This window comes from Tiliqua scincoides, chromosome 9, assembly GCF_035046505.1.
Source record: "Tiliqua scincoides isolate rTilSci1 chromosome 9, rTilSci1.hap2, whole genome shotgun sequence".
Taxonomy (NCBI): domain Eukaryota; kingdom Metazoa; phylum Chordata; class Lepidosauria; order Squamata; family Scincidae; genus Tiliqua; species Tiliqua scincoides.
Window position 1 is genome coordinate 22,440,913 of NC_089829.1, and position 27,580 is coordinate 22,468,492.

Here is a 27,580-nt window from a genome sequence, read left to right on the forward strand (position 1 = left end):
CCAAGCACTGCAGCAAATGCTCAGCTTTCACCAAGAAGCTCTGCTCCCTTGTGCCACAATCAATCAACTTCCAAGTGCAGACTGTCAGCGAAGTCTGCACGCTGCCCCTCTGGGATTGCACTCTGTCACAGGCAGTAAAAATCTGAGCTGTTGGTCAGATCCGAGGGTGATGAAGCAAACATCAGGAACCATAAAGGAAGCATGCAGCACATGAGGTCTTGAATGATCCAAAGAAAAGCAATGGCTATGGACTCCCTCAGGCTGGACAACCCTGAGCCAGATGGACTACAGCCGCAGAGTACATTTGCTTGAAAACACGGGTCTTGGAATTGGGTTGGTGGTGGGCACTGGACACCTGCTTTTGCAAGAGATGCGGGGAAGGGAGGGAGGGGCTGGGTGCTGAGCAGGTCAGAGCTAAAGCCACTGCACCCAAACTATACTCTGAAGCATTCAAGGGCACCATTCTTGGTCGGGCGCCTGAGCAGCACCAGACTTCCAAAGGAAGTGCAACAGAAAAGCAGCAGGGCAGGCAATGACCATGTGGTCATTAATCAGGCTTCTCCCATGTGGTTCAAATGGGCCAGACCAGTTGCCCACTCATGGCTGGCTGCCAGGATTTGAACCTGGCTCATTGGATTGTGAGCAACAAGAGCAGGAAAAGCTCAGTGGCAGTAAAGAAGGGAAGAGGCCTCAGATGCAGCCCCTTTGGGAACAAGCCTCACATGCCTCCAAGAGGCAACCTCTGAGAACCACATGCCAAACTCTGGACCGGAAGACAAGCCTGCAGTCCTCCTTCCGGTGTGAAGCACCTGAAAAGTCCAAGCAAGGGGCTGCGATGGAGATCCAGAGCAGTCAAAAGGATCCCTAAGAAGCCATCCCCACATCTTGTTCCCAAGCCCCGCCCATCAGGGAAACAGAGGGTTGCACAATGAAAACTTTCAAAGTTTTATTCTTGACTGCAGCGGTGTACAGAAATATAGTTGCAAGTATACAAATGTCCCAATAGAAGCAAAATATCTTTTCTTTTTTTAATATTCAACAAGTTATCACAGGATAGCTAAAAACAGATGCAAATGAGACCCCAGCCCAGCCCACCCTGCCCAATAGAATCAACAAAAACCTGGTATCAGTGCTCTGAGAAAACCCCACCAACACAAGCCAGAGACACACAAACACAGGAGGGGCCATCCAAAGTCACATTGCAGGGTTCTGGGAGGGGCTGATCAGCAGCTGGTCTGTGTCCTGCTCTAAGAGGGTTAGGCAGGCAAGGAAACCACCCTGGAGAGGAGAGGCAGGCACACCAAGAGCCACAGAAGTCTGGTTTTGCGCTGCTGGGAGCTTATGCTTTGCAGACAGTGAGTGGGGCTCTGAGAAAGCCTTCCAAGGGGTGGGCAGCTGGGACAGAGAGGTGCAGAGCCTCTCAGTGGGGCTAAGGCTGTGGAGCATCCTACATTCTAAACAAGGTCCAATGTGGCCCAATGTTACACAAAAGACAAGCAGGATTCCACAGGCCAGACCCCACACACACAAATGATGGCTCTGGTGGAGGAACAGTGACCCCCTATTGTTCAAGGGCAGCATGTGCTGCTGCCAGCTTCCTTTCCTGGCCCTGCAGCACCTCTGCAACAGGATGCATCTGTGGCAAAGGGGAGACCAGTGTTGTGGGGGCACAGGTCAACACCAAAGCACTCATTACCAGAGCAGGGAGACAAAGCCATGAATCCACTTCTCAGCCTGTTAGCTCTGCTCCAATGCCCCGAGTTGGACAGCTGTTGTGAACTTGCCCTCAGGATGGTGCCCCAGCCATGGCAGGCACACCCAGGAGGGCCTTGCTCTTTAGGGTGGCATGGGAGGCACAGAGCAGATATGGAAGGGCCGCCTTGTGACAGATGGCACTCTTCAAACTCCCAGGGCTGCTTCTGCTGGGCATGCACCTGGGAGGACAGGCCTCATCTCTGCAGCTTGAGCCCCTTCCAGGGAAGTGCTTGGGTGATCCCTCCTTCCTGCCACCTACTGGCCCAACTGCCAAGCCACACTGAAAGCAGCCAGATGTGGACTGAGGCGGTGCAGAAGAATGGATGGATACAGAATAAGCTCCAAGCAGCCAGGCAGAGGCCAAGGAGGTGACAAGATGTGCAGTTTCACAGGTCTGCCAAGCGTTCACTGCCATGGAACAGCCATTGCAGGTCCCACTACCCAGGTTTCTCCCCCCCCCCCCAGCTAGAGGCAAGATGCAGCACCAGCCCCTGAGCAGCCTCCATTCCAAAGACAGACAGTTTGCAACCAGATCACATATCCCAGATGTTGCACACTCAAATACTGACCAAAAATGGACCATGAAACATGAAAGATAAGACCAAAAGATATGAACATCACAATTCCAGGCTGAATAGGAGAAGCAGCCCTTGTGACAAACCCAGCCAGGCGTCAGGCAGCTGGTGGTTGACAGGGAAGCAGGGCAAGGGGGAGCCAGACAGCAGTCTTGGTGCAGGAGAGAATTGGTCCCTGGTGACTTGGCTTGGTTCCACGTCACTTTGGTTTGAGGGCAGCCTGGCCACTGGAGTCAGCAAGACACAGCCACGCAAAGGTCAAGCTGCCCCCTACCCCTAAGCACACTTCACCCCCTAAAGCCACAACCCTGGTGCCTTTTCCAGAAGCTACCGGTCTCCCTCAGGTACAGCAGAAGGTCTCCTGCAAGCAAGAGTCATGGGCCCTTCACTAGCTCTGTCAACTTCTTTGTGACCCCACACACAATTCATAAGGAGCACAAGGCCTCTCCTTCTCACCCTTCGTACTCTCTTGGCAAGAAACAAACCTACTGCAAGATAAGGGTGCTCAGAGCAGCTTTGGACACTATGACACAGGAAAAGCAGGTTCTTCCAACTACGAATTCTTGTAGTGTTATAAATTAAGAAGCTAGCAATAAAATATTAAACATAACATTGAGTAAAAGCTAAATGGCTCACACTGAATAGAACCCCAACAAACTGCAGTGAAACCCCTGTCACACTGCAAAGTGAGACGATGCAATGCTGTCCCTGCAGCCAATCAGCACAGATGCTGCCAGGTGGAATGGCCAGAGATGAATCAAATACACAGGCCTACACACATTTTGCTGTCATAAAAGTTAGACCTATTCTTGGGTATAATTTGGGGTGATGAATCAAAAAATGGCATCAGTGTTGCCAAATTGATTCTAGTTTGGGGGATACAGCATAGCCACCTTATATGCTGTTTCAACCAGCTTCCTTGTGAGGAAGCCATGGTGTCTGCTTCCTCACAAGGAAGCTGCTTGAATCACCATATCAGGTCACTATGCCATACTCACAAAACTAGAGCCAATTGGGCAAAACTGATGCAATTTTTTGATTCGGCACCCCAAAAATATCCAAAATTTGTTCAAACATCCTTGACAACTAAAAAAGGGGTTTTTTTTGTTTTTTTTTTGTAGGTATGTGTTATCTATGCTGCAAAGAAGGAATTAAATACAGTAGAACCTCCAAAGTTGACCACCTCTCTATAATGACCACCTCATTAAGTTGATCTAATTTTCTAGAGCCTTGGGTTTTTCTAGACCTAATTTTCTATAGCCTTTTTTCCCATATGCTGACCACCCCCCTATGTTGACCAATTCCTCCAGTCCCTTGGGTGGTCAACTTAAAGAGGTTCTACTGTACTTTATAAAGACTCAGCACCCACCCACCCCTGTTACTAGACACCGGGAGAACAGACGATAAGCTCACACATTTACCACAAAAATATGTGGCAAGAAGAATGTGTGTGTGTGAATATATATTTTATATTTATGCCAATGTACTCACTCAGTACAAATAGCAAAATAGTTAACCATTTCCTAAATACAAAATAGAGCTTTCCAAAAAAAATGAAACACACATTAGATATAAACCATCCAAAACTTGAACGATTGAAAACTGTATTCAAAATTAAATGACCTCAAGCAGGTCTCTTTCTGAAAAGTTCCCTTCATATCGGCAAAATAGCCTGTACTACTGAAAACGTAACTCAAAGCCTCTCCAGGAGAGATCAATAAACAGACAGAACGACCCACCAGCTGCAAACGTCAGACACGGACTGGCATTCGACAGGACAACAACAGAACACGAAAACCCCAGCATGACTCTACGGAGCTCAAGGCGGTGTACAAGATAGAAAAAACACACATGGGGGAGCCTATAAAAAAACCGTTTACAGGCCAAGTTATTCTCTACACAAAAAAGTAACAAAAAATGAAAACCAACACGTACTTTAAAAACACACAACCCCCAAGGCCAACGAGAGCCACAAGCAGCACTGGACGTGCAGGAGAGAGAGGGAAGAGGCGCACTACTCCAGACAAGAGGCTGTGGCAAGAGCATCTTGGGGAGCACCTGGACCAGAGGAGGGCTGGGAACACATGGCCTGCAGGCTCCGACTCCAAGGCGAAGTTGAGTGGGAATTCACCACCACAGCCTGTGCTGTGCCCCTCCTGCCTCAAATAAGTGGGTGAACGGGGGGGGGGCACAGAGGTGCTGTGCCAAGACCCAGAGGCCTCCTTCCTCCTCCACAAACTGGGTGTAAACTAAAGACTTTACAACAGCTTCAATTAAAAAATGATGGACTAGGAAGCAGACCCCAACCTGACTACACACACACACACACACACCCTCCGGCCCCACTCACAGATCAAAGTGGCCCCCACCCAGTTGGCACTCCAGTCCAACAGCAGTGGCTGTTTGCATCTCCTGCAAAATTAGTTTGGGTCCCTACAGGTGGCAGCATAATTCAGAATAAGAGGAAGGTAGAGGGGGGTTAAAAGGCAGGCAATTCAGCTCATGTCCTGATTTGGGCTGTCAAGACTCAAGGGGGGAGTCAACTCAGCCTCACCACTGTCCCCTTTCTAAAAGGAAAAGGTGGCAGAAAACAAGAAAAACCCTCCCCTGAGGAGCAGCCCTCCAGTTGGCATCCTCAGGCATGTGCCTGGATAGAGAGCCCCCACGCCTTCACAGGCTCTCCTCCCTCCTTCTGCCCTTGTGTGACACTTGCACACAGAACCCTTCCACGGGGGGGGGGGGGCGTTCACAGCTTTCTGTTTCAAAACACTCACAGCAGTTTCTGCCTCAAGGCGAGGCCCACCCCACACTGGTGTGCTCATTGCTTGATACCCACCATGTTGCACAGTGCTGTACACATGTGAAACCCAACACTGCAGGCTGCAGGTTGAGCACTCCTGTCCCTTCCTAATGCCTCAAGAGAAGACACATCCATATTTGAACAATAGAGCCATCAAGTAACACGCATGCCTGAGTATGAAGCAGTCACTGGACTAACCAAATGCCGGTAGTCCCTGGGTGCTTCACAGCCTCTCTGAAGAGTTGTGAAGTTCAGGAGGGGAGGGTGCAGTTCCGAGTTCTTTCCAAGTCGAGCTGCCATGACAACTAAGCAGCCATGCTCTGCATTACCAAGGCAGGGCTAGAGGTGGGGGCAGCTGTCCAGTCCAGGCCTGGATTACACAAAGCACAGCCATTCAGCATCTCTGATGCTCTCACTTGGGAGGTGCAGCTCGAGGGCTCTTCTGCTGTAGCAAGCGTGCCGGCTGTCTCTTCCCATGGGTCCAGGCGATCTCTTAACAGGGGACACGTCAAGTCCAAATACCCCAAATTCCAGAGTCACAAGAGCTAAATAAATCTTGCTGTTCTGCTTTTCCACCCCAGGATCTCTGAAGGGACAAGCTAAGGGGGGAGGGGTGGGGAAAAAAAATACTGTCAAGCATGATGGAGAACTTCATCCTTCTCTCATCTCTGCAGCACCCAACCCCCTTTGCTGGCCATTTTGCTCCATGCTGAAGCTAAACATGACTGCTGCCTCACTCTGGACATCATTGTGCCCCCCCCCCCGGCCTTCCACAGTCAACTGTCACAGTCCCCACCACATCAACTGGGGAGGAGAATATCTACTCTGAAGCTGCACCACTAGATCACAGCAGTAGCACAGAACTCAGTGCATTGGAGAGTTTCTGGGCTGCATCTTAATTCTCTCTTGGAACCAAGAAGAATTGCTGGGCAAGAATCCCAGTCATCTGCCTTCACACAACATACTGGGCTGCAATGCAGATCATTTCTGCACATGCAAATGGAGTCCTGCTCAGGACGCTTTGTGGGGTAGGAACTGACCTGCATCCAGTGAAGCTCTGGCATGGGTGATTCCAGCCTGAGCCCTTTGGTTCAAGGCAAAAGGCTACACCGACATCCCACAGTCTCTGCTTGGATTCGGAGCAACGTCATTTGCTGGCAGCTGACAGGCCTTGAAACAAGGCTCAGTGATACCATGGCAAGTAACCTCCGTGCCACCCACTGACTGACAGGAGGAGTGGAGACCGCCAGGCCAGGCCACGCCTGAGTTAAGCAGAAATATCACCCACTCTCAATCTATTGTTATGCCCAGTCACAACAATATGGGGGTGCCCAGACTGTCCCCTGTGGGGTAGAATCCCACTTACCTGGTCAGCTAGAAGGAGCCCGCGATGTTGCTGTTGCCCTGGTTCTGCAGGGACACAAGCAGATCGTCGATCTTCTTCATATTCTGATTGGTGGTCAGTTGAGGACTCTCTGACATCTGCTGTGACAGGAGAGTGGTAACCGATGGCTGTGCCTCTCCCTGTGGCTGACTGATGGTGATCATCTGATCAGTCATGGCAGTTGGCCCAGATGTTAAGAGCTGGCCACAGCCTGTAGAGGGAGGCAAGAGTCTGTGAGAAGAGTCTTTCAGGTCGAAAGAGGCCCTGTTCTGCAACTGCCCACCCCCCATTCAGAGGTAGGACAGGTGGGGACAAAGGGTAGATGCCTTTCAGGGAGCCCTACCAAGCCTTCTCTGCCTGCCTTCCAACTAGACTCTTCAGGCTTAGCCTTTGAGCTCAGCTAATATGAGCAGCAGTTTGATGTGCAGACATGCACATTTCTCAAGCAAATTTCTTTTCAAACCCTGGCCTCTCTCACATGTCAAGTCATGCATATGCCACCCTCCTCACCCAAGGTATTTGGAAATCTCACAGAGGCTGTCAGTAACAAGCACAGGAAACATTTTTCCCCACACAGATGCAAAAGGCGACAAGCCTTTTGGGTTACCCTCCTTTGTCCAGCTGTACATGAAATCAGAACACACAACCAGTGCTGCCTGCCCAAAAGAGCTACTCCTCACCACATCATGCCTCCTTTATGAGCATGCTTCAAAAGCATGCACAACAGAAGAAGACACTCTGCTGGTCTGAGTGTCAAAGGGTCAGGCCAGTGGCCCATCTTGCCCAGTACGGTGCCCTCCTGGAGCACAGGCGCAGCTCTTCAGTAATAACGTGACCCTGTCGTAAATTCGCCATGCTGAGGACTGGACCTGGGGCTCTCTTCAAGCAAAGCATGTGCCTTCCCACTGATGTCCTGATTGCCCACTTGGCCCCTCCCCTCAAAAACTCCCTTCTTCCAAAACCTTACCAAAACCCTAGGAGGAAATGCAACTAGATTGAGTTGAGTTACCAAATGCAAAAATGGCTTTGCACCACAACATGGACTATCAGCACTGCCCAACTGGCACCATTTCAACAGCCTGCCCTGAAAGGCACCAGCTCCTTGCTGACCTGCTGGGATGATCCTGTTGCCCCTATTTTGCACTGAGATAAGGAAGCAACCTCCAACACAGGCCTTGTATCTCTTGTCAATATTGCTGCAACATCCACACTATGCTATCACATTCTGACAGAAGTTGTGACTTAGTTTTATTGGCTTTCCATGATTTGGCCTGGAAAAATGAGGTCCTAACACATAGAAAGGCATAAAGGCCATGTGGGTGGGGGGGACCACAAGGAGACTCAAATGTTAAAACCTGGGCATGCCATACTTACTGTCTTGGATGCCAAAGAGGAATATCCCAGAGGTCTGTTGAGATGAAGCTGATGAATTCTGCAGCTGGTTCATGGCCCCTCCGGGCGAATTATGGAACAGAGAGCCACCCTGCTGCTGCTGCTGCTGCTGCTGCTGCTGCTGGGGGGGCGAAGTAGCACTCTGAAGGCTAGCCATGCTGCTCTGAGAGGAGTAGAGGGGGGACTGCTGCAAGTCCGGTGGGCTCATGCTGTTCTGCAAGGCAGACATGGAAGCCGACGATATGAAGAGGGTGACAGACTGCTCCTGTGAACTGGGGGATCCTTGGACCAATTGGATCTGAGGGGAGTTGTGGAATAAAGTGGACTGCTGAGCCTCAGCTTGGGCAGATCCTGGGCTCTGGTTCTGGAACTGCATGGGTTGCTGATCTGGATTCAGTGGTGCCATGCTGCTTGGGGGGTGAAAGAGGGGCTGGTTCTGCTGCTGCTGCTCCTGACTAGTCATGGAGTTGGGATTGGAGTTGAACAGGAGAGTCTGCTTCTGAGGTGTCAAGGGACCCATTGCATTCTGGCTGAACCTCATGTTTTGCTGCTGCTGCTCTTGGGAGGGGGCGCTGTTCTGAAGGGCCACCATTGATTGTGGGGACTGGAACATGGCTCCTTGCTGCCTGGGAGACCCCCCAGTGGAAGGGAGGGTGCCCAGGGACACCTGTGGCTGGAACAGGCCCTGTTGAGCGGTTTGGGGCTGCTCTTGAGTAAGCAGAGGGCTCTGGAGGTGTGAGAGCTGGGGCTGCTGCTGCTGCTGGAATGAGGACTGCTGCTCAGCACTGGCAGGTGCCTGTAGAGGAGACATGGAATTCTGGGTAGCAAAGAACGGCATCTGTTCCTCCTGCGTGATGGAGCCACTCATTGAATTCTGGGAGAGAAAGAGATTGCCTGGCTGCTGGTCCTGCACCACTGAGCTGCTCTGTAGGACTCCCATGGTATTCTGCGAGTGGAACATTGGGGACTGCAGCTGTTCTGAGGAAGAGGTGGAAGTGCCCTGACCATGAAAGAGCGAGCTTGGCGGCTCCTGGGACATGTTTTGGGCCTCTCCAATGGAACTCTGTGAGTGGAAAAGCTGCGCTTGTGAGTGGGATGCCTGCTGCAGGAAGCTTCCAGGCTGTAGGGACATCATCTCCCCGCCCTGTTGGAAAAGACCACCACCCTGCTGCTGTGTTCCATTGCCCTGAACACCCATCATATTCTCTGAGGAAGAGAACATGCCGACCTGCGGCTGACTCTCCCCACTGTGCTGCATCTGGACCATGGTCTGAAAAACACTGCTCTGCATCTGCTTCACCTGGCCTGACACCTCTTCGCCTTCAGCAGCGCCAGAAGACTGAAACAGTGTAGGGCCACTGGCAGGAACTTGCTGCTGCTGCAGTGGAGGAGCTGCTTCACCACCAGGAACGCTGGGGGAAGCAAACAACTCACACTGCATCTGCATGTCTTCGCTGGTCGATAGCCCGCCCATCACATGCGCGGTCTGCTGGTACACTGGAGACTGTTGGAGGGCTCCATTTCCCGAGGAGGGGGAGGAGAACAAGTCTGACGGTATCTGGCTGGCAGACTGGCAGATGCCCTGCTGCATCTCAATGACCATTGCTGCAGAGGTCTCCATGGCCTGCTGCTGCTGCTGACTGGACAAAGGACCTTCAGGCTGCGAGTGGGTGTTCTCGGCCCGTGAGAGGACAGTCTCAGAAGAGGAAAACATCCCTGGGTTGACTCCATTTTGGATCTGGCTGACCTGCTGGAAAATCTCTGCATTGAGTTGCTCTTGAACATCCTCACTTTCCGGCCCAGAGAACAAGACAGATGACAGCTGCTGCTGCGCTTCCAAGACCTGCTGGACCAAATCAACGTTCCCACTGCTGCCACTGCTGCTGGTGGCAGTGCTGGCCTGAAAGCTCCCCGCCTGCAGCTGCTGGATGGTGCTCTGCAGCTGATTCACCCCACTAGCTGATGAGAACATGCTGGATGAGATCTGCTGCTGCAGGGCCTGTGCCGATTCCTGCTGGGAAGCCTCAGTCAACTGGGACAAAGTCATGACTGTTGTGTCAGACTGCAGTACCTCTCTGGACTGGGGCTCTCTGGAGGGAAATTGAGCTGCCTGCTGCAACAAGGCCTCACTGTTCTGCAGCTGGCTGGGAGCAGAGACTGCTGGGAAGCTGCCAGGCTGGGCAATGTCTGGGGTCTGGAGGGGGGGCATTGGCTCTGGAGTGTACCCCTTGGGATGCTGCTGCTGTTCACCCTCCGAAGCCAAGTGGGAGGCAGAAGAGGAGAATGTACCATTTCCCAAGATGCTGGACATGCTGGTCTCCAATGCTACTTGCGGGGTCCCAATTACACTGGCTGTCTGAAGGAAAACACACAGGAGAAGGACAGCCCATTATTTTGCTGTATAGGTTTGCAAACATCTGACCCAAGCTCAAGACACAGCATATTACCTGCTTTACCTGCTCTGGCAGGCCTGGTGAGAACTGTCAATAGCCAGGGAGAGCTGCTATCTCTTGTGGCAGCACTCCCAAAATTGCCACCAACAAAGGGCTCCACATGGCTGTTGGTGGCCATTTTGCAACAGCAGAAGTATGTTCAATTGTCGCAACACACTGCAGTGTGTTGGATAGGATAGGGCTGTCCAAGAGACAAACATACTTCAGGCTACCCAAAGGGCTCTCCTTCAAACTACATGTTAACTGTGTCACATTCCACTGCCTAGAGAGGAAGTAGAATCCATACCGATTGGAGCATTTTCCTAGGCTAGCTGCAATCTCTGTGTCAAGACTATATTTAATACTGTACATAAAACAAACTCTGCATCAGAACCTGGAAGCACAAGCAGACACAGCACCTGAAGGAGTCAATCTCTTTACCTTAAAGCCTGGTGGAGACCTTTTCTCAGCTGCAAGTTCCATCGGAGCAGCCTCTTCACTCTTAATACTGTTCGGCCTGAGCGGAGTTATCAAGGCACTGGGAAGAATGTTTACTTTGTCCAGGTTGCAGCCACCAGCACTCACTACAGAAGGTCAACACACACAGAATTAGTGACTATCCCAAAAGATGGTTGGTTGAAGGCACAACTCAGAGCAGGACAGTGAGGAAGGGACCCATCTTGGGGGCGAACTCTCCTCCTAAAAGGCAGGGGCGGCAATGACCATGACAATGTTTTATCCAGACAACAAGTGCAGCAAAACGGACGAGTATGGGGGCATCTTAAAGACCAACATGCTTACTGTTGTAGATTGTTGCAGAAGCCCATGTCCCGCAACAAACATGCCATGTTCGTTAGTTTAGATTTCTCAAGGCGCCACAAGGAAAAGGTGGTGCTTTCAGTTTTCTTCATTCATTAAGCTGATTACAGGTAAAACCCCAAAGCCAGTTCTAAAGTTTTACTAATTTGGGATCCTGCTACATCATCCCCCCACCACTGTACAACTCCACTATCACGTGAGTAAGATAGTTCTTGCCAAAAGTGTCAACCTTTCCAGTCTTCTCTTACAGACCACCTGCATGGTGCAGATGAAGTCGCAATGAAGAACAATGGCTACAGATTGCCTGAAAAGTGTGAGATTTCTATTAAGAAAAAGAGAATAAGACTATATCCCCACATTAACATCTGTCATCAAGCAAGGGCTTGAATAAACAAAACATCTAAGGAACTCGAACCGGGAACTGGATTAAACTGCTGACTCCCACACAAGGTGAGATGAAAAAAACAGGAAGTGCAATGCAGTCACTTTTCTTGTCTAGCTCCGCACCACCATATTACCCAAAGCCCTTTTCAGAAGCCCCCTCCCACACACACACAAAAGGGCAATGCCTGCTGGACTCATTTCAAACATCAGGGGGATCACTGACCATGCTCCTGACATCCACATGTTCGACTCAACACATGGAAAAGACACAACTGATGAACACGCATATGTGTCCCTTTTTGCCTTTGTCCCAACACAAAGAGCCTGGAAGGGCAGAGCTGGCAAGTGCTCTTAGGCATGTGGTACCGAGGCTGGAACTTGTGGAGAGTCGCACAGTTAAACTGGTCAAAGGATGGCCTAGGAAGTCCCATGTGCAAACTCTAAGCCCGCTGTAGTTTTCAGCAAAGTCCTGACAGTCCCTGGGGGCTTCCTCTTTCCAACACTCTGCTTCAGTACATTTTCCTGAGCAGCTTTGGAAGCATGACCCGCTTCAGCACACTAATGTGTCCAGAACAAGGCAAGTCACCACCCAATTGGACCAGCTGCTGCAGCACAGAGTACCAATTTATTTTGCTATGTTAACAGCAAACAGTATGTGAATATATTATATGATAATAATAATGCCAAAAAACCAAATGCTGCAGATGGTTTATTATCTACAATAAGGAATCTTGTTATTCTATTTGTGGTGTGCAGCACTTTTAAATGGGTAACAACTCCCGACTTTATTATTCTCCATAAGTCAGCTTAACTAGTAACTTGCAGCACCTTCCAACTTAGGCAGAGTCCTGGCCACATTTTGTCACCTAGCACTGCTGTGTCATTTCTCCCAAAATGAGGGGAGTGGGAAAATGTGTGCACAGGGAGGCGGAACTTCTAGCATTTCTGCCAGATATATCACTTCCACTGTTGCATCTCTCCCTACTAATTGTCCCAGAAATAAGGCTGGCACTGATATATTTAATATACATTAAAAAATAAGAAAGGCGCACTGTTTTAATAGCAAGACTAACCCTCCACCACACACACACACCCTCCCTCTGTGAAAAGGAGTCTTATCACTCTGAACTAGGTAATCGCAATGAAGTATTTAGAAAAAGTCTTTCCCTGGAAGGTCTGTAGAAAGGCAATGCTAGTCAGAACCTGAAGATTCAGGTGACTGCTAAGAATTACCTTTGATAGCTTCATCGAAAGAGCAGGGCTGTGTTGGACTGGATATTTCCTGCTTCACATTCACATTCAGAGTACCAGCTGTGGGTGCAAAAGTCATTGCTGAATTTCAAAACAGATGTAATGTCAAGGGTTCCCATAAAAGGTGAGGAGCACAAACTTCCCCATTTACAGGGAAGAGAGTCCACACTGACAGCAATGGTCAAAGTTTCGCTTGGATAGATAAAAAAGCAGCCCAAAGCACTTCCTCTTCCCATGAGTCAGTCAACTTCAGTGGTTAGTTTAGGTATCTCAAGTGGGGCCAGCCAGCCTGCCTTCCCTGGAAAAAGGTGAATCCCCATGAGCCTGCCCTCCCTTGCTGTGCTGGTGCAAAAGGATCCCCTCACACACACTGCAGGCCTTGCTGTCTCTCTCAGCCTCTTCCAGATGTGGAAGAGAAATGAAATGAAAGACGAGAATGACTGTGCAGAAACAATTGCCAAGCCCCCCATTTCAAGTTTTCTTACGTACATGTGTCTGGAGTGTATGTAAATGGCTGTATGTCATGTGATCTCCCAGCATTGGTCACCACATAGATCACCACGGAAACAGGTGCAGTTATTTGCTGGTCATGATATGGTGGCACCTTCACAATCAGATGATTCTGCAGCCAAAAAGAGAATTCAAGTAGCATTGGCATGCCGATGATTAAAACACCACACAGTCCATTCATGAGATGTAATGTCCCTACGGAGGACTGAGGGGTTCTGGTGGAAAAGCTTCGCTACTCAGTTATTAGGTGACTTTGGCGTTTGTCCCAGGACAGAGTGGAATCTCTTGGGCACACCCATCAGTAGTGGAGACACAAGGGTGATCCCTGCATTACATGTCCTTCTCCTCCACCTGGCTCCCACGATCTTCTTCACTTCAGAGCACCCTCAAGTACACAGTGCTGCTCAGTGTCTCCACCATCTTCACTTCACCGCAGCTTACACAGATCCTCCACCACCCACCCACCAAACCACTGGCTGGTTTACTACAAGCAGTGGAAGCCATGTAAATCTACAGGCTAGAGGACAAAAAGGCACCGCAGAGGCCAGGCCAAAGCAGTGCTTTCAGCTGCAGGCACAACCATTGTCTTCTGCCAGTACAGCACTTGGGCTCCCTTCGCCACACTGTGCCGGTCACAAATACATCAGAAATGATCCCCTTGGCTAACTGGAGCTGAGGCTCAGTTTAAGAGTCTTGGTGTCACACCAAGTTATTGATAAGGACATTAAGTAGAAATGGGAACATGTCGCAAAGACAGTCAGGCAAGGGGTAGCAGAGATCCTCTCTACTGCAACAGGGTCTGCTTTGTCTAACAGAATTACAAACTGTTTAAGGCAGCTGGGACAAAGAAGCCCATTTCTCATTTCCCCTCTCTGAAAGCAAAAAGGTTCAACAAGGTGAAGGAACCATCAACTTCTTGAACGGACATCTTTTACTTTTCTGTTCCTCAGAGGGGAGTGTGACACGAAAGGTACCAACATTAAAGCACAACAGGTGAAGGACTTGTTACTATAATCTCTGTATCAAAGACTATGATAGTCGCAATGGCATGAAGGTTGTAGAGGATGCAAGATGCACTACTACTACCACCATTTAAGATGGGGACACACACACAAAAGAACATATGCAGGGCTCTGCTAGTGCAGGCCAAAGGGGCCCATATAGTACAGCAACATCCTGATTGCCACAGTGGTCCACCAGATGCTTTCGAGAAGCTCACAAACAGGCAAGGAAGGCAGACACCTCTCCTGCCCTTGCTTTTCTGCAATGGTTATTCAGAGGCACGCTGCATCCGAACCTGGGAGCAGTTTCTAGCCATCCTGATGAGTAGGCATTGACAGGCCCGTCCTTTGTGACTTATCCAAATTCCTTCTTAAAGTAATCTACGCTAGTGGCTGTCACCACAACTTGTCAAGCAGCAAAGCACTGCAACAGGATGAAAGCTAATCATTTGTGGCCAATTTCCAAACTGACAAAGAGGCCACACTAGGCAGATATACCTCTGTCAAATTATCTGCTCAAGCATATCAATTCAGTCTACTGTCCATGTGACAGACAAAAGGTCGACCACCTGAAGACTAAATAGATTCATTTAATTGAAGAATAAAACATTTTAGACCCTTCATACCCAACAGATAACACAAGGATCCTTTCAGCAAGTTCTCAGGGGATACTGTAAGGAACAAACGGGGAATTTTACACCAACTACAAACAGGAGAGTTTTTGCACCTAGATTTCTGTGCACCCAAACAGCACATACCTGGTGAAAAAGCTCCATGTCAATTTCTGCTTCTGCTTTCCAAGAGTTTTCGTCTGTGTGAAAATAAAGAGTTAGGGCACTGGCCAAGTCAGGCTTATGTGTTGTCACTGAGATAGACCCAGGAAGCAGCTTTCTTTTCAATTACCCCCAGAAACTAGGAGAGAAAATCTTAAATGTGCCCTAGAAATGTTTATTACCATCACAAGGCCCAATGCATATCAAGGAGACTCTTCTTCAGAGGCACTGACAGAGCAAAACAGTTTTCTCTATTGCCCTAGAGCAGCCATTTTCAACCTTTTTCAGCTCGCAGCACTCTGACAAGGCACTAAAATTGCCAAGGCACACTATCAGTTTTTTACTTACATTAAATCGCTACATTACAGTTAATCTTGAATTAATAAAATTAATACAATTAAATCATTACATGACAAAAAAAATTGACAAGAAGCATGGAGAGGGAAGTATAAGCGGTTTCTGAAAAGGAGGAAGAATTCTATGTTCAAATTCTTATCAAAAGTGCTAGAAAAGTGTTGGCAAAGACAGGGCAGGTTGATCACATAGTGGAGAATGTGGGTGAGGGGCAGTGAGGAGACATGATTGAAACAAAGTGCAGGATTAAACTGGGGGTGGGGGAGAGAGAGAATGTGAGGCAGTGATTCTGTATCTTTGGAAGGTGCTGACAAGTGAGGGGAGGGACAGTAAGAGAGTTGCTGTGAGATGGGGGGGAATATTCCTGGGGAAGGGGGTGGGGTGGGGGAGAAGAGGAGAGAGAAGTGCCAATTGCCTGCTTGTGTATTTGAGAAAAAAGAGTGCAACCAAAAGCCCAATCCTATGCATGCCTGCTCAGAAGTAAGCCCCATTATAGTCAATGGGGCTTACTCCCAGGTAAGTGTGAATGGGTAGCACCCCCAGAGCCCAATCCTATGCATGCCTGCTCAGAAGTAAGCCCCATTATAGTCAATGGGGCTTACTCCCAGGAAAGTGTAGATAGGATTGTGGCCCAGCACCCTTCCTCTAAAAGCCCCAAAGTGCAGGGAGGGTCGCTTTGGGGAGTTGCAGGCAATCTGGCAAAGAAAAGAGACTTTCAGGGACCCTGAAACCTTAGGTTGGGGGCCTCAGCAGACTCGCTTGCTATGTACCTGCTTCTGGCTCCCTCTTCTCACTCACTCCACAGCTCCCACCTCCTGGATCTTCCAGGCTTCTCTTGTTGGCCAATCAGCAGGCAGGCAGGCAACAACCTCCTTCATACCCAACCTTATGCATGTCTATTCAGAAGTAAGCCCCATAGTAGCCAACGGGGCTTACTCCCAGGAAAGTGAGGATCAGGTTGCAGCCTGAGTCATGCTCAGTAGCAGGAGCAAGCTCCAAGCGGACTCTTCAGCTGCTGCGCGGGATGCAAAGCAGCCACGACTAGCCCCTTCCCTGGCTGCTCCCTTGCTTGTGCTGCCTGCCAAGGGAGGCTCAAAGCAGCCGCTTCTCCTGCATGCGGGCATGCAGCTGCTGCCTGCCTCCTCTGATCCTGCGGCACACCTGAGGCAGGTCACAGCAGTTGAAAACTGCAGCCCTAGAGTAACTACACAAAGTATCTCAGAGCAATCTCAAAGCAAAGGCTGCCTCACTCCCTGTGCCTGTGAAAACTTGATTATTATTAATTATTAACAGTATTTATATACCGCTTTTCAACTAATCCCAAAGGATCTCCTCTATGGAGAACTCGTGCAAGGAAAGTGCCCTACAGGTAGACCACAGCTGCGATACAAGGACATCTGCAAGAGGGATCTGAAGGCCTTAGGGATGGACCTCAACAAGTGGGAAACCCTGACCTCTGAGCAGTCCGCTTGGAGGCAGGCTGTGCAGCATGGCCTTTCCCAGTTTGAAGAGACACTTTGCCAGCACTTTGTCTGGCCAAAGGTGCCAGCACTTTGTCTGAGGCAAAGAAGGAAGGCCCATAGCCAGGGAGACAGACCAGGGACAGACTGCACTTGCTCCCGGTGTGGAAGGGACTGTCACTCCCGGATTGGCCTTTTCAGCCACACTAGACGCTGTGCCAGAACCACCTTTCAGAGCGCGATACCATAGTCTTTCGAGACTGAAGGTTGCCAAGGTTTCAACTAAAAGTTCACAAAGCGATTTACAGAGAAAAATTAAATAACTAAATGGCTCCCTGTCCCAAAAGGGCTCACAATCTAAAAAGATGCAAATGAATACCAGCAGGCAGCCACTAGAACAGACAGTGCTGGGGTGAGTGCTTGATCTGGTGCTTGACTGGACAGTGCTTAATCCACTTGAAATGTGCCATTAATCCACTTGAAATGTCTTGGACATCATTTTGTAAGAACACTACATGTTTCTAATGCAAATCTGAGATTCCTCCCCGATTCCTGCATGCTTTCCCCCTTTCTTTTCCTCTGTACCCAGGGACTCTGTCATTAAGCAAAACTCCTTCCATGCTGGCTCAGCCTAGGTACTCACCAGACACATTCTCCTGGAAAATGACCTTCGTTCCCTTCAGAAAGTTCTTCCCGATCAGGAAGACCTCCTCTTCTCCTTTCACTGAACAACTGTGTAGGCTTTTCTTTAGGATTTCTGGAACACCTGCTGGTTGAGCTGCACAATGGGGGGGAAAGAAAAGAGGAGGTGGTGGTTTCAGGGAAAACATGCCAACCATTGGCAGCACTCCCACCAGCCTCCATATAAAAGCCATCCTTTGGCTAGCTTGGAATGTGGAAAAAGAGGAATGTGGCTCTGACATGGGCAAAGCACATTCCAATTTCCAGGAAAGTACGTCCATGCCTTCTACAGTCTGAAATCAGCACAGCTCCCCTGGTAGCTGGCACATGGCTGGATCCTACCGGAATCGGCTACAACAGTCCTTATTACATCAGCATGAAATGTCCCTCACCAAAGGCTACTGAAAAAACTCCACAGTCAGGGAATTAGAGGACAGGTCCTCTCGTGGATTGAGAACTGGTTGGAGGCCAGGAAGCAGAGAGTGGGTGTCAGTGGGCAATTTTCACAATGGAGAGAGGTGAAAAGCGGTGTGCCCCAAGGATCTGTCCTGGGACCGGTGCTTTTCAACCTCTTCATAAATGACCTGGAGACAGCGTTGAGCAGTGAAGTGGCTAAGTTTGCAGACGACACCAAACTTTTCCGAGTGGTGAAGACCAGAAGTGATTGTGAGGAGCTCCAGAAGGATCTCTCCAGACTGGCAGAATGGGCAGCAAAATGGCAGATGCGCTTCAATGTCAGTAAGTGTAAAGTCATGCACATTGGGGCAAAAAATCAAAACTTTAGATATAGGCTGATGGGTTCTGAGCTGTCTGTGACAGATCAGGAGAGAGATCTTGGGGTGCTGGTGGACAGGTCGATGAAAGTATCGACCCAATGTGCGGCGGCAGTGAAGAAGGCCAATTCTATGCTTGGGATCATTAGGAAGGGTATTGAGAACAAAACGGCTAGTATTATAATGCCGTTGTACAAATCTATGGTAAAGCCACACCTGGAGTATTGTGTCCAGTTCTGGTCGCCGCATCTCAAAAAAGACATAGTGGAAATGAAAAAGGTGCAAAAGAGAGCGACTAAGATGATTACGGGGCTGGGGCACCTTCCTTATGAGGAAAGGCTACGGCGTTTGGGCCTCTTCAGCCTAGAAAAGAGATGCCTGAGGGGGGACATGATTGAGACATACAAAATTATGCAGGGGGTGGACAGAGTGGATAGGGAGATGCTCTTTACGCTCTCACATAATACCAGAACCAGGGGACATCCACTAAAATTGAGTGTTTGGCGGGTTAGGACAGACAAAAGAAAATATTTCTTTACTCAGCGTGTGGTTGGTCTGTGGAACTCCTTGCCACAGGATGTGGTGCTGGCGTCTAGCCTAGACGCCTTTAAAAGGGGATTGGACAAGTTTCTGGAGGAAAAATCCATTATGGGGTACAAGCCATGATGTGTATGCGCAACCTCCTGATTTTAGAAATGGGTTAAGTCAGAATGCCAGATGCAAGGGAGGGCACCAGGATGAGGTCTCTTGTTATCTGGTGTGCTCCCTGGGGCATTTGGTGGGCCGCTGTGAGATACAGGAAGCTGGACTAGATGGGCCTATGGTCTGATCCAGTGGGGCTGTTCTTATGTTCTTATGATTGTCAGCCTTAGAAATGGGCAAGTGGAAGGACTTGCAGAAGTCAATCAACTGCCAATCAGCTTGTTGCGTGATGAAGAGGCCTGCGCTGTTTCTCTCGTAAAGTGCTGAGCAGCTGGTTTGGGGCTGCACATGCCACTCTGACATAGTTTGTGTGATGGCTCCAGCACTGCCTGGGGATCCAGCACTTTGCCCAGAGGCAAGAAGGCAACCACTTCACCCTGATCATCTATGGTTAAAAGGATGAAGGAGGATGGAGCCACTGTAGGCAGAAGCCACAGGTAAGAAAACCTCATAAGGTGGAATAGAATTGCTTGCCAATATTGGGCCCAAAGAGTTTCAAGAAATCAATTTTGAGATAAAAACAAGAGCACCTCCATGACCCTGAGTAACTACTCAAAATGTGCTGGCTCCAAGAATAAAAAAATGTGTTTCTAGAGCACCTTGGAGGCTTTAATCTCCTATTGTTTATATACCGCTTCAGTGAGAAGTAGCTCACCTGAAGATAGGAGGAATATGTCATTCTATAGTGCCAGGCCAGCAGTTTGCTTTAGCAGAGACACTGCATGTAGGCCACTGTCCTGCTACAACAAAATATTGTCCTCCAGTGTGCTGTTAAGTGCCATGAAGCTCCGGGCTTTTCCACAAAGGTTTTGCTTGCTGCTGGCTCCAGCATTTGAACAAGTCAGAAATAAATTTACTTTTGCTTCTCAGCCAAAGGGAGAGTCCCAGCAGTTCCAGCCAATGAGTTGCACTGAGTACAGCTTTTTCAACCACAAGAAGGAAGAAAAGGCCCCTTGTAGCCAGCTCACTGCAACCAGGGCTTGCCTCCTTAAGCTCTCGAGCCAAGTGGTTGTTTAGGGGGCACGGCTGAACCAGTGTGCAATCCGAAGGGGCTCCCCCCCCCCCAAATCCGGACAGCACTGCCAAGAATGTGCTGGCACAGCTCAACTACACACACATCCTATTTCAAGGCAATAAGATATCCCAGCTTACTTTGCCGGGAGTAAACTGAAGGGTAGTTTGAATGCACAGTCCTTACACTTTACCACTGCCCTCATTAGAAGCAAGTTTACTTCTTGGCTGATGATGACTGAGGGGAAGGACCGTGGCTCAGTGGTAGACCCCTTATTGGCACACTGAAAATCTCGTGCCCAATCCCCAAAAGCAACTACAGGGAGGGGAAAGAACAATTTCTATCTAAAACTCTGGAGAGCCAATGACAGTCACAGGGTCAGGCAATATTGAGCTAGATAGCCAAACGGTCCGACCTGGCATGGGGCAACTTCCTAGGACCCTGTGAATGACAAAAGTACTAGCGTTCTGTTTATCTGTCTGAAGTTGCTCATGGCACAGAAAGCTCAACAGCAGATACTTTTACACCATAAAGGAGGCTGCAGTAGAAAAAAGTCATTTCACTGCAATTGTATAATAAGGTTTTCTTTTCTTTTTTTTCAATCAGTACATGGACTCCTTGTAAGACAGAAAATGATAATAGAGTGTTGTTTTTTTGAACTGTGGGCAATGATTTCAAACATTTACTAAGATAACCTCAGTTCTATGTTTAATTTAGGTCACTGGTTTATTTGGATTATTTAGCTTGATCAAAAGAAAATCTATACTTTAGAGCAGGGGTGCCCAAACCCGGCCCGGGGGCCACTTGCGGCCCTCAAGGCCTCTCTATGTGGCCCTCAGGGAGCCCCTAGCCTCCAATGAGCCGCTGGCCCTCCAGAGATTTGTTGGAGCCCACACTGGCCCGATGCAACAGCTCTCAGCGTGAGGGCAACTGTTTGGCCTCTCGAGTGAGCTGTGGGATGAGGGCTCCCTCCACTGCTTGTTGTTTCACGTCTGTGATGCAGTAGCAGCAGGAAAGGAAAGGGCAGCCTTGCTTTGTGCAAGGCCTTTTATAGGCCTTGAACTACTGCAAGACCTTCATTCATTCATATAAGTTCATCTTTAATATATTCATTTATGTAAATTTATTCAAATTTGAAATGTAAATTAATTTGGCCCCCAACACTGTGTCAGAGAGATGATGTGGCCCTCCTGCCAAAAACTTTGGACACCCCTGCTTTAGAGACAAGAGAGAATGAAACAGAACTGCTGAATGAGGTGACTGTGACAACCACACAGCGTGCCTTTGCCACTTACTGCACAAAATGGGAGAGGACGGCGTCTGTAGCGTCAAAATGGAGCCATCCTTCCGAGGGATATTCACACGAAACACCAGCCTGGCACGAGTGCTCTTCTTTTTGGAGCCAGCAATGCCTATCCGAGCTTCAACATCTGCATTCCTCAGCTTCAATATTCCTACACAGTCCACCCTGGGAACACAAGAACAAGTGGTTACCTATTCATCCTACGTGCCTCCAGCTGGGAGGTTTGACTCTTGTCTATATGCAAAAAGCAGCCAGCTTCTAGCCTCAGGACCTTTCACATTCTAACAGTGAACCCAGGTTCCTTCAAACAGAGCCATGGCTACATGAGTGTCCAGAGGGTAGAGATGACAATAGCCTCCAGAGGGAAGAGATGATGGGAGCAACTACAAAATGACTACAGCCAGAAAGTATGCCGTATGCAGAACATTAGATGAACTGGGAGGAGGGCATCAGCATCCCTTTCTTGTCAGGTACCATGTTGGTTGGCCTCAGGCAAGTCCTTTTCAGTCTCACTTTCCCCTCAGTTGAAGGGGGAGTACAACGACCACCTCACAAGTGTTCAGAAAACACCAGCCCTCACTTGGCACATTAATCACACAACATAAAATGGACATTAAGCTAAGTTATGGAGGCAAATACATCCAAAACTGCCGGTTACTACAAATTATTTGTCTTCTACCCAATATGGCTCCAGGCACTATCAAACAGGAGAACAGCAGAGGGCTCTTGGAGCACCACATACAAATCACATTTCTGTGGCAAGATAGTAATGCAGTTTGAAATGTTTCAACTAGCTTTACATTCAGTACTGATAAAGCCAGGATCTGTGACGAGGCTCTTTTCTGGCCAGCAGTTAATTCTCACCGATACTTTCAAAAATTATTTATGCTGGAACTCAAACAATCACTTCGCATACTGGGTGAGGCTGGGGAAACTAAACACAGCAACACTCACTGTAAAAACCCCTAGCATTCTGTGAGCTGAAGCTGGTTTCTGTTCTTCCCACTTCACAGGTGGACAGCCAAGTCCAAGAGACAGTGCCCAGCCTAAAGCTACCCAGTTGGACTAATAGCAGAAGAGGGATTTGAACCAAGGTCTTAGTCCAGCACTGTACCCCCTTCCTAAACCACAGTTGCTTTTAAATTAAAAGGCTGGTCTAGTTTGTGGATGGTGCCACAATCCATATTACCAAGCCACAAACCACCCAAAGCTTCCAGGATCTGAGGCACAGACATATTGCTCTGTTGGACAGCCACAGCTGACAAGAGCTTCCTGGAGGATGAAAGGCAACACAGCTGAACGTTTCAGAGCCAGCACTGAAAAGGGACCTCATCATAGAATATTCTGCTAACTTCAGATAGCAGTTTAGTTGAGGAGCTGCAAGAGCACAGTTGATGTCTGTGTGTGGGCTTGCCACTGGTGAAAAGTTTAGAGCCAGAGCAATCCAAGCTCACTGGTAGCTTCTACAGCTTCCTGGTAACTGGAAAAGCGTATTTTTGTCCTCTCCTACATCAACTTATCACTTAGAAGCACATTATACAAAGATATGGGGGAGGGGGAATCAGAATTTTCCAGAAAAGTCTTCATAGTACTCCTAATTCATACAAAGAGCACTTGAGTAGGCATCATAAATTCAGGGTAGCAGAAGCTTACCTTCTGCACTAAACACCAGCTAAAGTGAAAGAGGTAACTTTGATGGGAGGCAGAGAACTGCTGCTGCCAAAGAAACATTAAGCTTCTCCATACCAGAGTATAAACGTACAATTACTAGAGCACAGCAGTTGTGTTTGCCTCTCCAGTGCTGGCAAACAGTCCAAGGCTATTGTAGGAGAATTATTTGAACATGCAGATCTCCAGTGTGTAGAGAGAATATCTGCTTCTCTTTATTGGCACAGCACTCGTCAGCACAGAAACAAAAAGTCAGTTCCTGCTTGTAAACGCAGCGTACCTGTCAAAATAAGATCCACAAAGCTTGATTGTGGCTGGGGTGTGAGAAACAGCAACTTACGCCAGGGACATGTTGTTGCTTGGATCCAGGCCCACCTCGATGACAGTGGTGCCCTCTATGTCCACCTCTTTGCAGGGTGTGGTGTTCCGTCCTGTGACCCGGCATGCCTGATAGAATCCATGAGGCTTCACCCGACCAGAGTCATTCCCCACAAATACCTGCAGCGTCACTGGCTCGTTGTGACCGTCCAGCTAGAAGCAGAGAGGTGAGAATTTAGACTCAAGCAGACTGCACAACCCATTTGCAGGTGCTACAGTACAAGGGTAGTTTAAACACTGAATGAGCCGATGCAAAACCCAGCTCTGTAGAGACAGTCTGCTCTCCCAGCAAAAAAAGCAAAGTCATTAGATGCTAGAGCAGTGTTTCTCAAACTGTGGGTCAGGACCCACTAGGTGGGTTGTGAGACAATTTCAGGTGGGTCCTGTCATGAATATGTACATGTTAGGCCTTGGTTGGCATGTGGAGCCTGAACCAAACTAAGACAGTAACGGAGAAGTGGCCAGCAGTTCCTAGTTGCAAGAATGTGAGTAAACAAACAAAAAGATTGTTGTCTCTCCTTTGCTGGCCAGAAAGGACAGACAACAAGAATTACAACCCATTGGAATGTAGCACCTTGCAGACAGAAAGGCGCCCTATCAAGCTGATTAAGTGCAGCTGTGGATCTCCAGTTGGGAGGGGTAAGAACTAGGAGGACTAGCAACCAGACCCACTTCAAGATGGTTCTGTCCTCAAAAGTTTCTGATTGGACAGTCTAAATAAGTATGAAGTCACCTCAGTACTATTAGCATAAGAAGTATAATAATGAGTGCCCAAGGGGTGTGTCCTGTTTCTTCTTGAGCAGAGTTTTTGGGGGTGCAACATCTTGCATGCGGTGAGTTCCATTGTCCACCATGGGCATCTGGTCTCACAGGTAGCCTGGAGCTAAAAGAGCTACAAGAGAAGCTGACCCAGGTGAGAGAGAGGGATTAACAGAGAAAGCCAGCTAGCTTTATTATTTTATTGCTGATATGTTTCCTAGATGTTTATGCCTCTAGCATTTGCTGCCTTATGTACTTAATAAACTAAAATCTGTTTTACCAAGTTGTTTCATTGTCTGTTGGGGACAAAGGTTCAGAATCCTGCCTAGCCGTTCAGCAAGCTACCAAGTGCTCATTGAGGTCTAGTAACTTGAGGACTGAAGCTTTAATTGGAGAAAGTGCTCAGTGCCTGCAAGGGATAGAATTAAGCCTAGATGGTCTCAGTGTCCCTGGACCGAGACACTGGCACATACAGGGTGGTGGCAGTACTACTGAACAGGGTGGCTTTGAGTGCTTTAGGGTTTGAGAACCAAGAATTCTGAGCACCCCAAAACCCCCTAAGTTTGTGACATGGTGGCCTAGCGCTGGGATTTCGACTGAACTTTGTTCCCAAAAGCGGTTACACTTAAGGCAGAGGCAAACCTCTACCGAGATTTCAGTGGGGTTTTTTTTGGCAGTAAGGGTTGTTCTGCCTCAGCAAGGTTAAGCAGAACTAGCATAGGGTAGAAGACAGCAACCTGATGTTCAGAGATCAGTTGCTTGATTTTGAAGAGGTGGAGGGGGCTGTGGGACCAATGCCAGTCAACATACTGGATTCCCAAACCCCAAGCCTAGTGGAAAAGGCTTACAGATCTGAGTCTGTACCACCTATGACCATGGAGGATGAGAGGCCCCCGAGAGCACACTCAGGGGTGCGCCGAACTCAACTCATGGAGGAAGAGAGACAGAGGTTCAAAGCATGTGCGTTGTGGAGTGCAGAGAACCAGAGCAATCCACAGAAGCACAACATGCCAAGTCCGGCTGCCAGCAGGTCTGCTCTCAAATTTCAACAGGAGTTGGAGTGGACTGATGAAAGTGATGCAGAAAGTGATGAGGACCCTTGGATGTTGCCAGGCGGAGGCTCATGGCAAGGAACTGTTGTAAAAGGACAAAAGGATGAGTGGCCTGCTGTGCAGAAACCAGCATCGCGTTCCACGGTAAGAGCACAGCCTCCTTTACAACTGTCATCGGAGCCCGCTGTTGTGAACCCTGTGTGCCGGTTTCCACACCTCCTCCACCCACTCCTGCACCAACAGCCCCACCATCAGCACAAGTAGCGGGGCTTGGGAATGCTGCTGGAGCTTCCCCAGGAACAGCAATGCCCTCAGCAGGAGACTGGGCTAAAATTCTTGCCATGCAACAGCGCCTTATAGAAATGCAAATGGAGGATCAGAGAGGACAAAGGAAGTGTCTCACAGAGCAATGGGACCAACATGTTTCCAACATATGCCTGTGATGGGGATGCGATGTCCTATCTTGCTATGTTTGAACAAGCATGTGAGGACGAGCAAGTTCCTAAGAAGTTATGGTTACATGTACTCCGTACAGAATGTGTGGGTACAGAGCCAGTGCACATACTTGCAGGACTACCTAAAGAACAAAGACACAGTTACAAACTGTTTAAGTCTTTAGTCAAGGAGAATCTGGCCATAAATGAGCAAATGGCAAGGCAGCAGTTCCGCCATGCAGAAATGAAGCCGGATGAAATGTAGACTAATTTACAGCTGCGTTTAGAGAGAGCTTTAACCACTTGGGCCGAGTTTCTGCAGGAGCAGAAACTGTGCAGCAGTGGAGAGAGTTGATGGCGAAAGAATACACACAGGGTGGTGGCAGTACTACTGAGCAGGGGGGCCTTGAGGGCTTTAGGGTTCGAGAACCAAGAACTCTGAGCACCCCAAACCCCCCTAAGTTTGCGACAGGTCCTTATTCAGGAGGTCTGGTCTAGAGGGTAGAGCCTCCATTTGCCTGAAGATTAACATCCACAAGGTCGCCAGTTCGAGGCCACCAGCACCGTGCGACCTTGAAGCAGCCGGCAAGCTGCAGCTGAGCTATTCCATCTGCTCGGAGCGTGGGAGGATGGAGGCCAGAATGTTAAACCAGATCGGAGTGTAACATCTTGAATGTGGTGGTTCTTGAAAGAGAGAACCTTCTTTCAATTTGTAAAAATCCCTGCGTGGATTTAATAAGCCTGCCTGTGTAAACCGCCTTGAATAAAGTCTTGAATAAAGACCAAGAAAGGCGGTATATAAATACTGTATATTATTATATTATTATTATTATTCATTTCAATATTTTATTTTTATTATTTTTAATATATTAGACTTGATGCTACCATGGTATGTGACTGTATTTGTGGAAATATTACAGATCTGTACTTTTAACAGGCTACTGTGTATATGCTTTAAATAATAGTCAATGGGACATTCCTGGGTAAGTGTGGGTAGGATTACAAACTAGGACAGCTAAAAATTTCCTGCTTGATGATGTCATTTCCGGTCATGACAACAATTCCGGTGGGTCCTGACAGATTCTCATTCTAAAAAGTGGGTCCCGGTGCAAAACGTTTGAGAACCACTGTGCTACAGGTTAGCTTCAGCCACCAATACAATACAAACAGGAACAAGCATTCTTGTTTACAAACATACATGTGGGCCTCAGTATCCACAAGAAATCCTTTTTTGGACCAGCGGTGGATACTGAAAACTGCAGATAAGGAAATTTGCGGTTTAGTCCCTTGAAACCCTCTGAAAGCAATCAGAGCTGCGTTCCAGTCACCTCCAGAGGTCTTTCTAAAGCTCACAGAGGCCATGCACGTCTGGCTTCTGCAGGTTTCAGAATGGCTGTTATGGTCAAAAAAATTCTATTTCCGGTTTCCTGAGGGAACTGGAAATGCCATTTTTATTTCTTAAGGAATCCTGAGGCCTGGGGAGGGCTTCCCAGGGCCTCAGAATGCCTTAAAAAGCATAAAAAGTCACTTCCGGTTTTTCTCAGGAAACCAGAAATAGTATCTTTTTGGGGGGGGGGGCCAAAACAGCCATTCTGAAACCCGCAGAAGTTGTGGGTGGACGTGAGTGCCCTCTGCAGGCTTCAGAAAGCCCTCCAGAGACAACCGGAGTCCAGTTCAGAGAATCTTCCAAGGGCAGCCAGCAACAGCAGAGTCATTTCACAAATATTTTCAGAATCAGGGATGACCTTGTCAGAAATGGTTGGCAACCTTCAGTCTCGAAAGACTATGGTACAAGCCTACAGCACCCAGTATTCCCAGGCGGTCTCCCATCCAAGTACTAACCAGGCCTGACCCTGCTTAGCTTCCAAGATCAGACGAGTTTGGGCATGTGCAGGGTAACAGTTGCTGTCAGAAGAACTCCCTAAAAA

The 27,580-nt window shown here is 48.6% G+C and overlaps 1 protein-coding gene and 1 pseudogene across 2 annotated transcripts in view; both read right to left on the reverse strand.

Annotated features, from left to right (window-relative positions):
- Positions 1-3,305: 3,305 nt before the first annotated feature.
- The window catches only part of NFAT5 (nuclear factor of activated T cells 5), a 59,047-nt gene continuing 34,772 nt past the window's right edge, over positions 3,306-27,580 (reverse strand). For both annotated transcript variants that reach the window (XM_066636907.1, XM_066636908.1), the window contains exons 5-14: positions 23,370-23,560; positions 21,354-21,526; positions 17,534-17,668; positions 15,062-15,114; positions 13,282-13,414; positions 12,775-12,852; positions 10,780-10,922; positions 7,889-10,262; positions 6,497-6,725; positions 3,306-5,729 (exon numbers count right to left, since the gene is read on the reverse strand). In XM_066636907.1, coding sequence (XP_066493004.1) covers positions 6,505-6,725; positions 7,889-10,262; positions 10,780-10,922; positions 12,775-12,852; positions 13,282-13,414; positions 15,062-15,114; positions 17,534-17,668; positions 21,354-21,526; positions 23,370-23,560 — 3,501 coding nt within the window. In that variant the 3' untranslated portion in view covers positions 3,306-5,729; positions 6,497-6,504. The remainder of the gene's footprint in view (positions 5,730-6,496; positions 6,726-7,888; positions 10,263-10,779; positions 10,923-12,774; positions 12,853-13,281; positions 13,415-15,061; positions 15,115-17,533; positions 17,669-21,353; positions 21,527-23,369; positions 23,561-27,580) is intronic.
- Positions 27,446-27,565, reverse strand: LOC136660766 (5S ribosomal RNA; annotated as a pseudogene).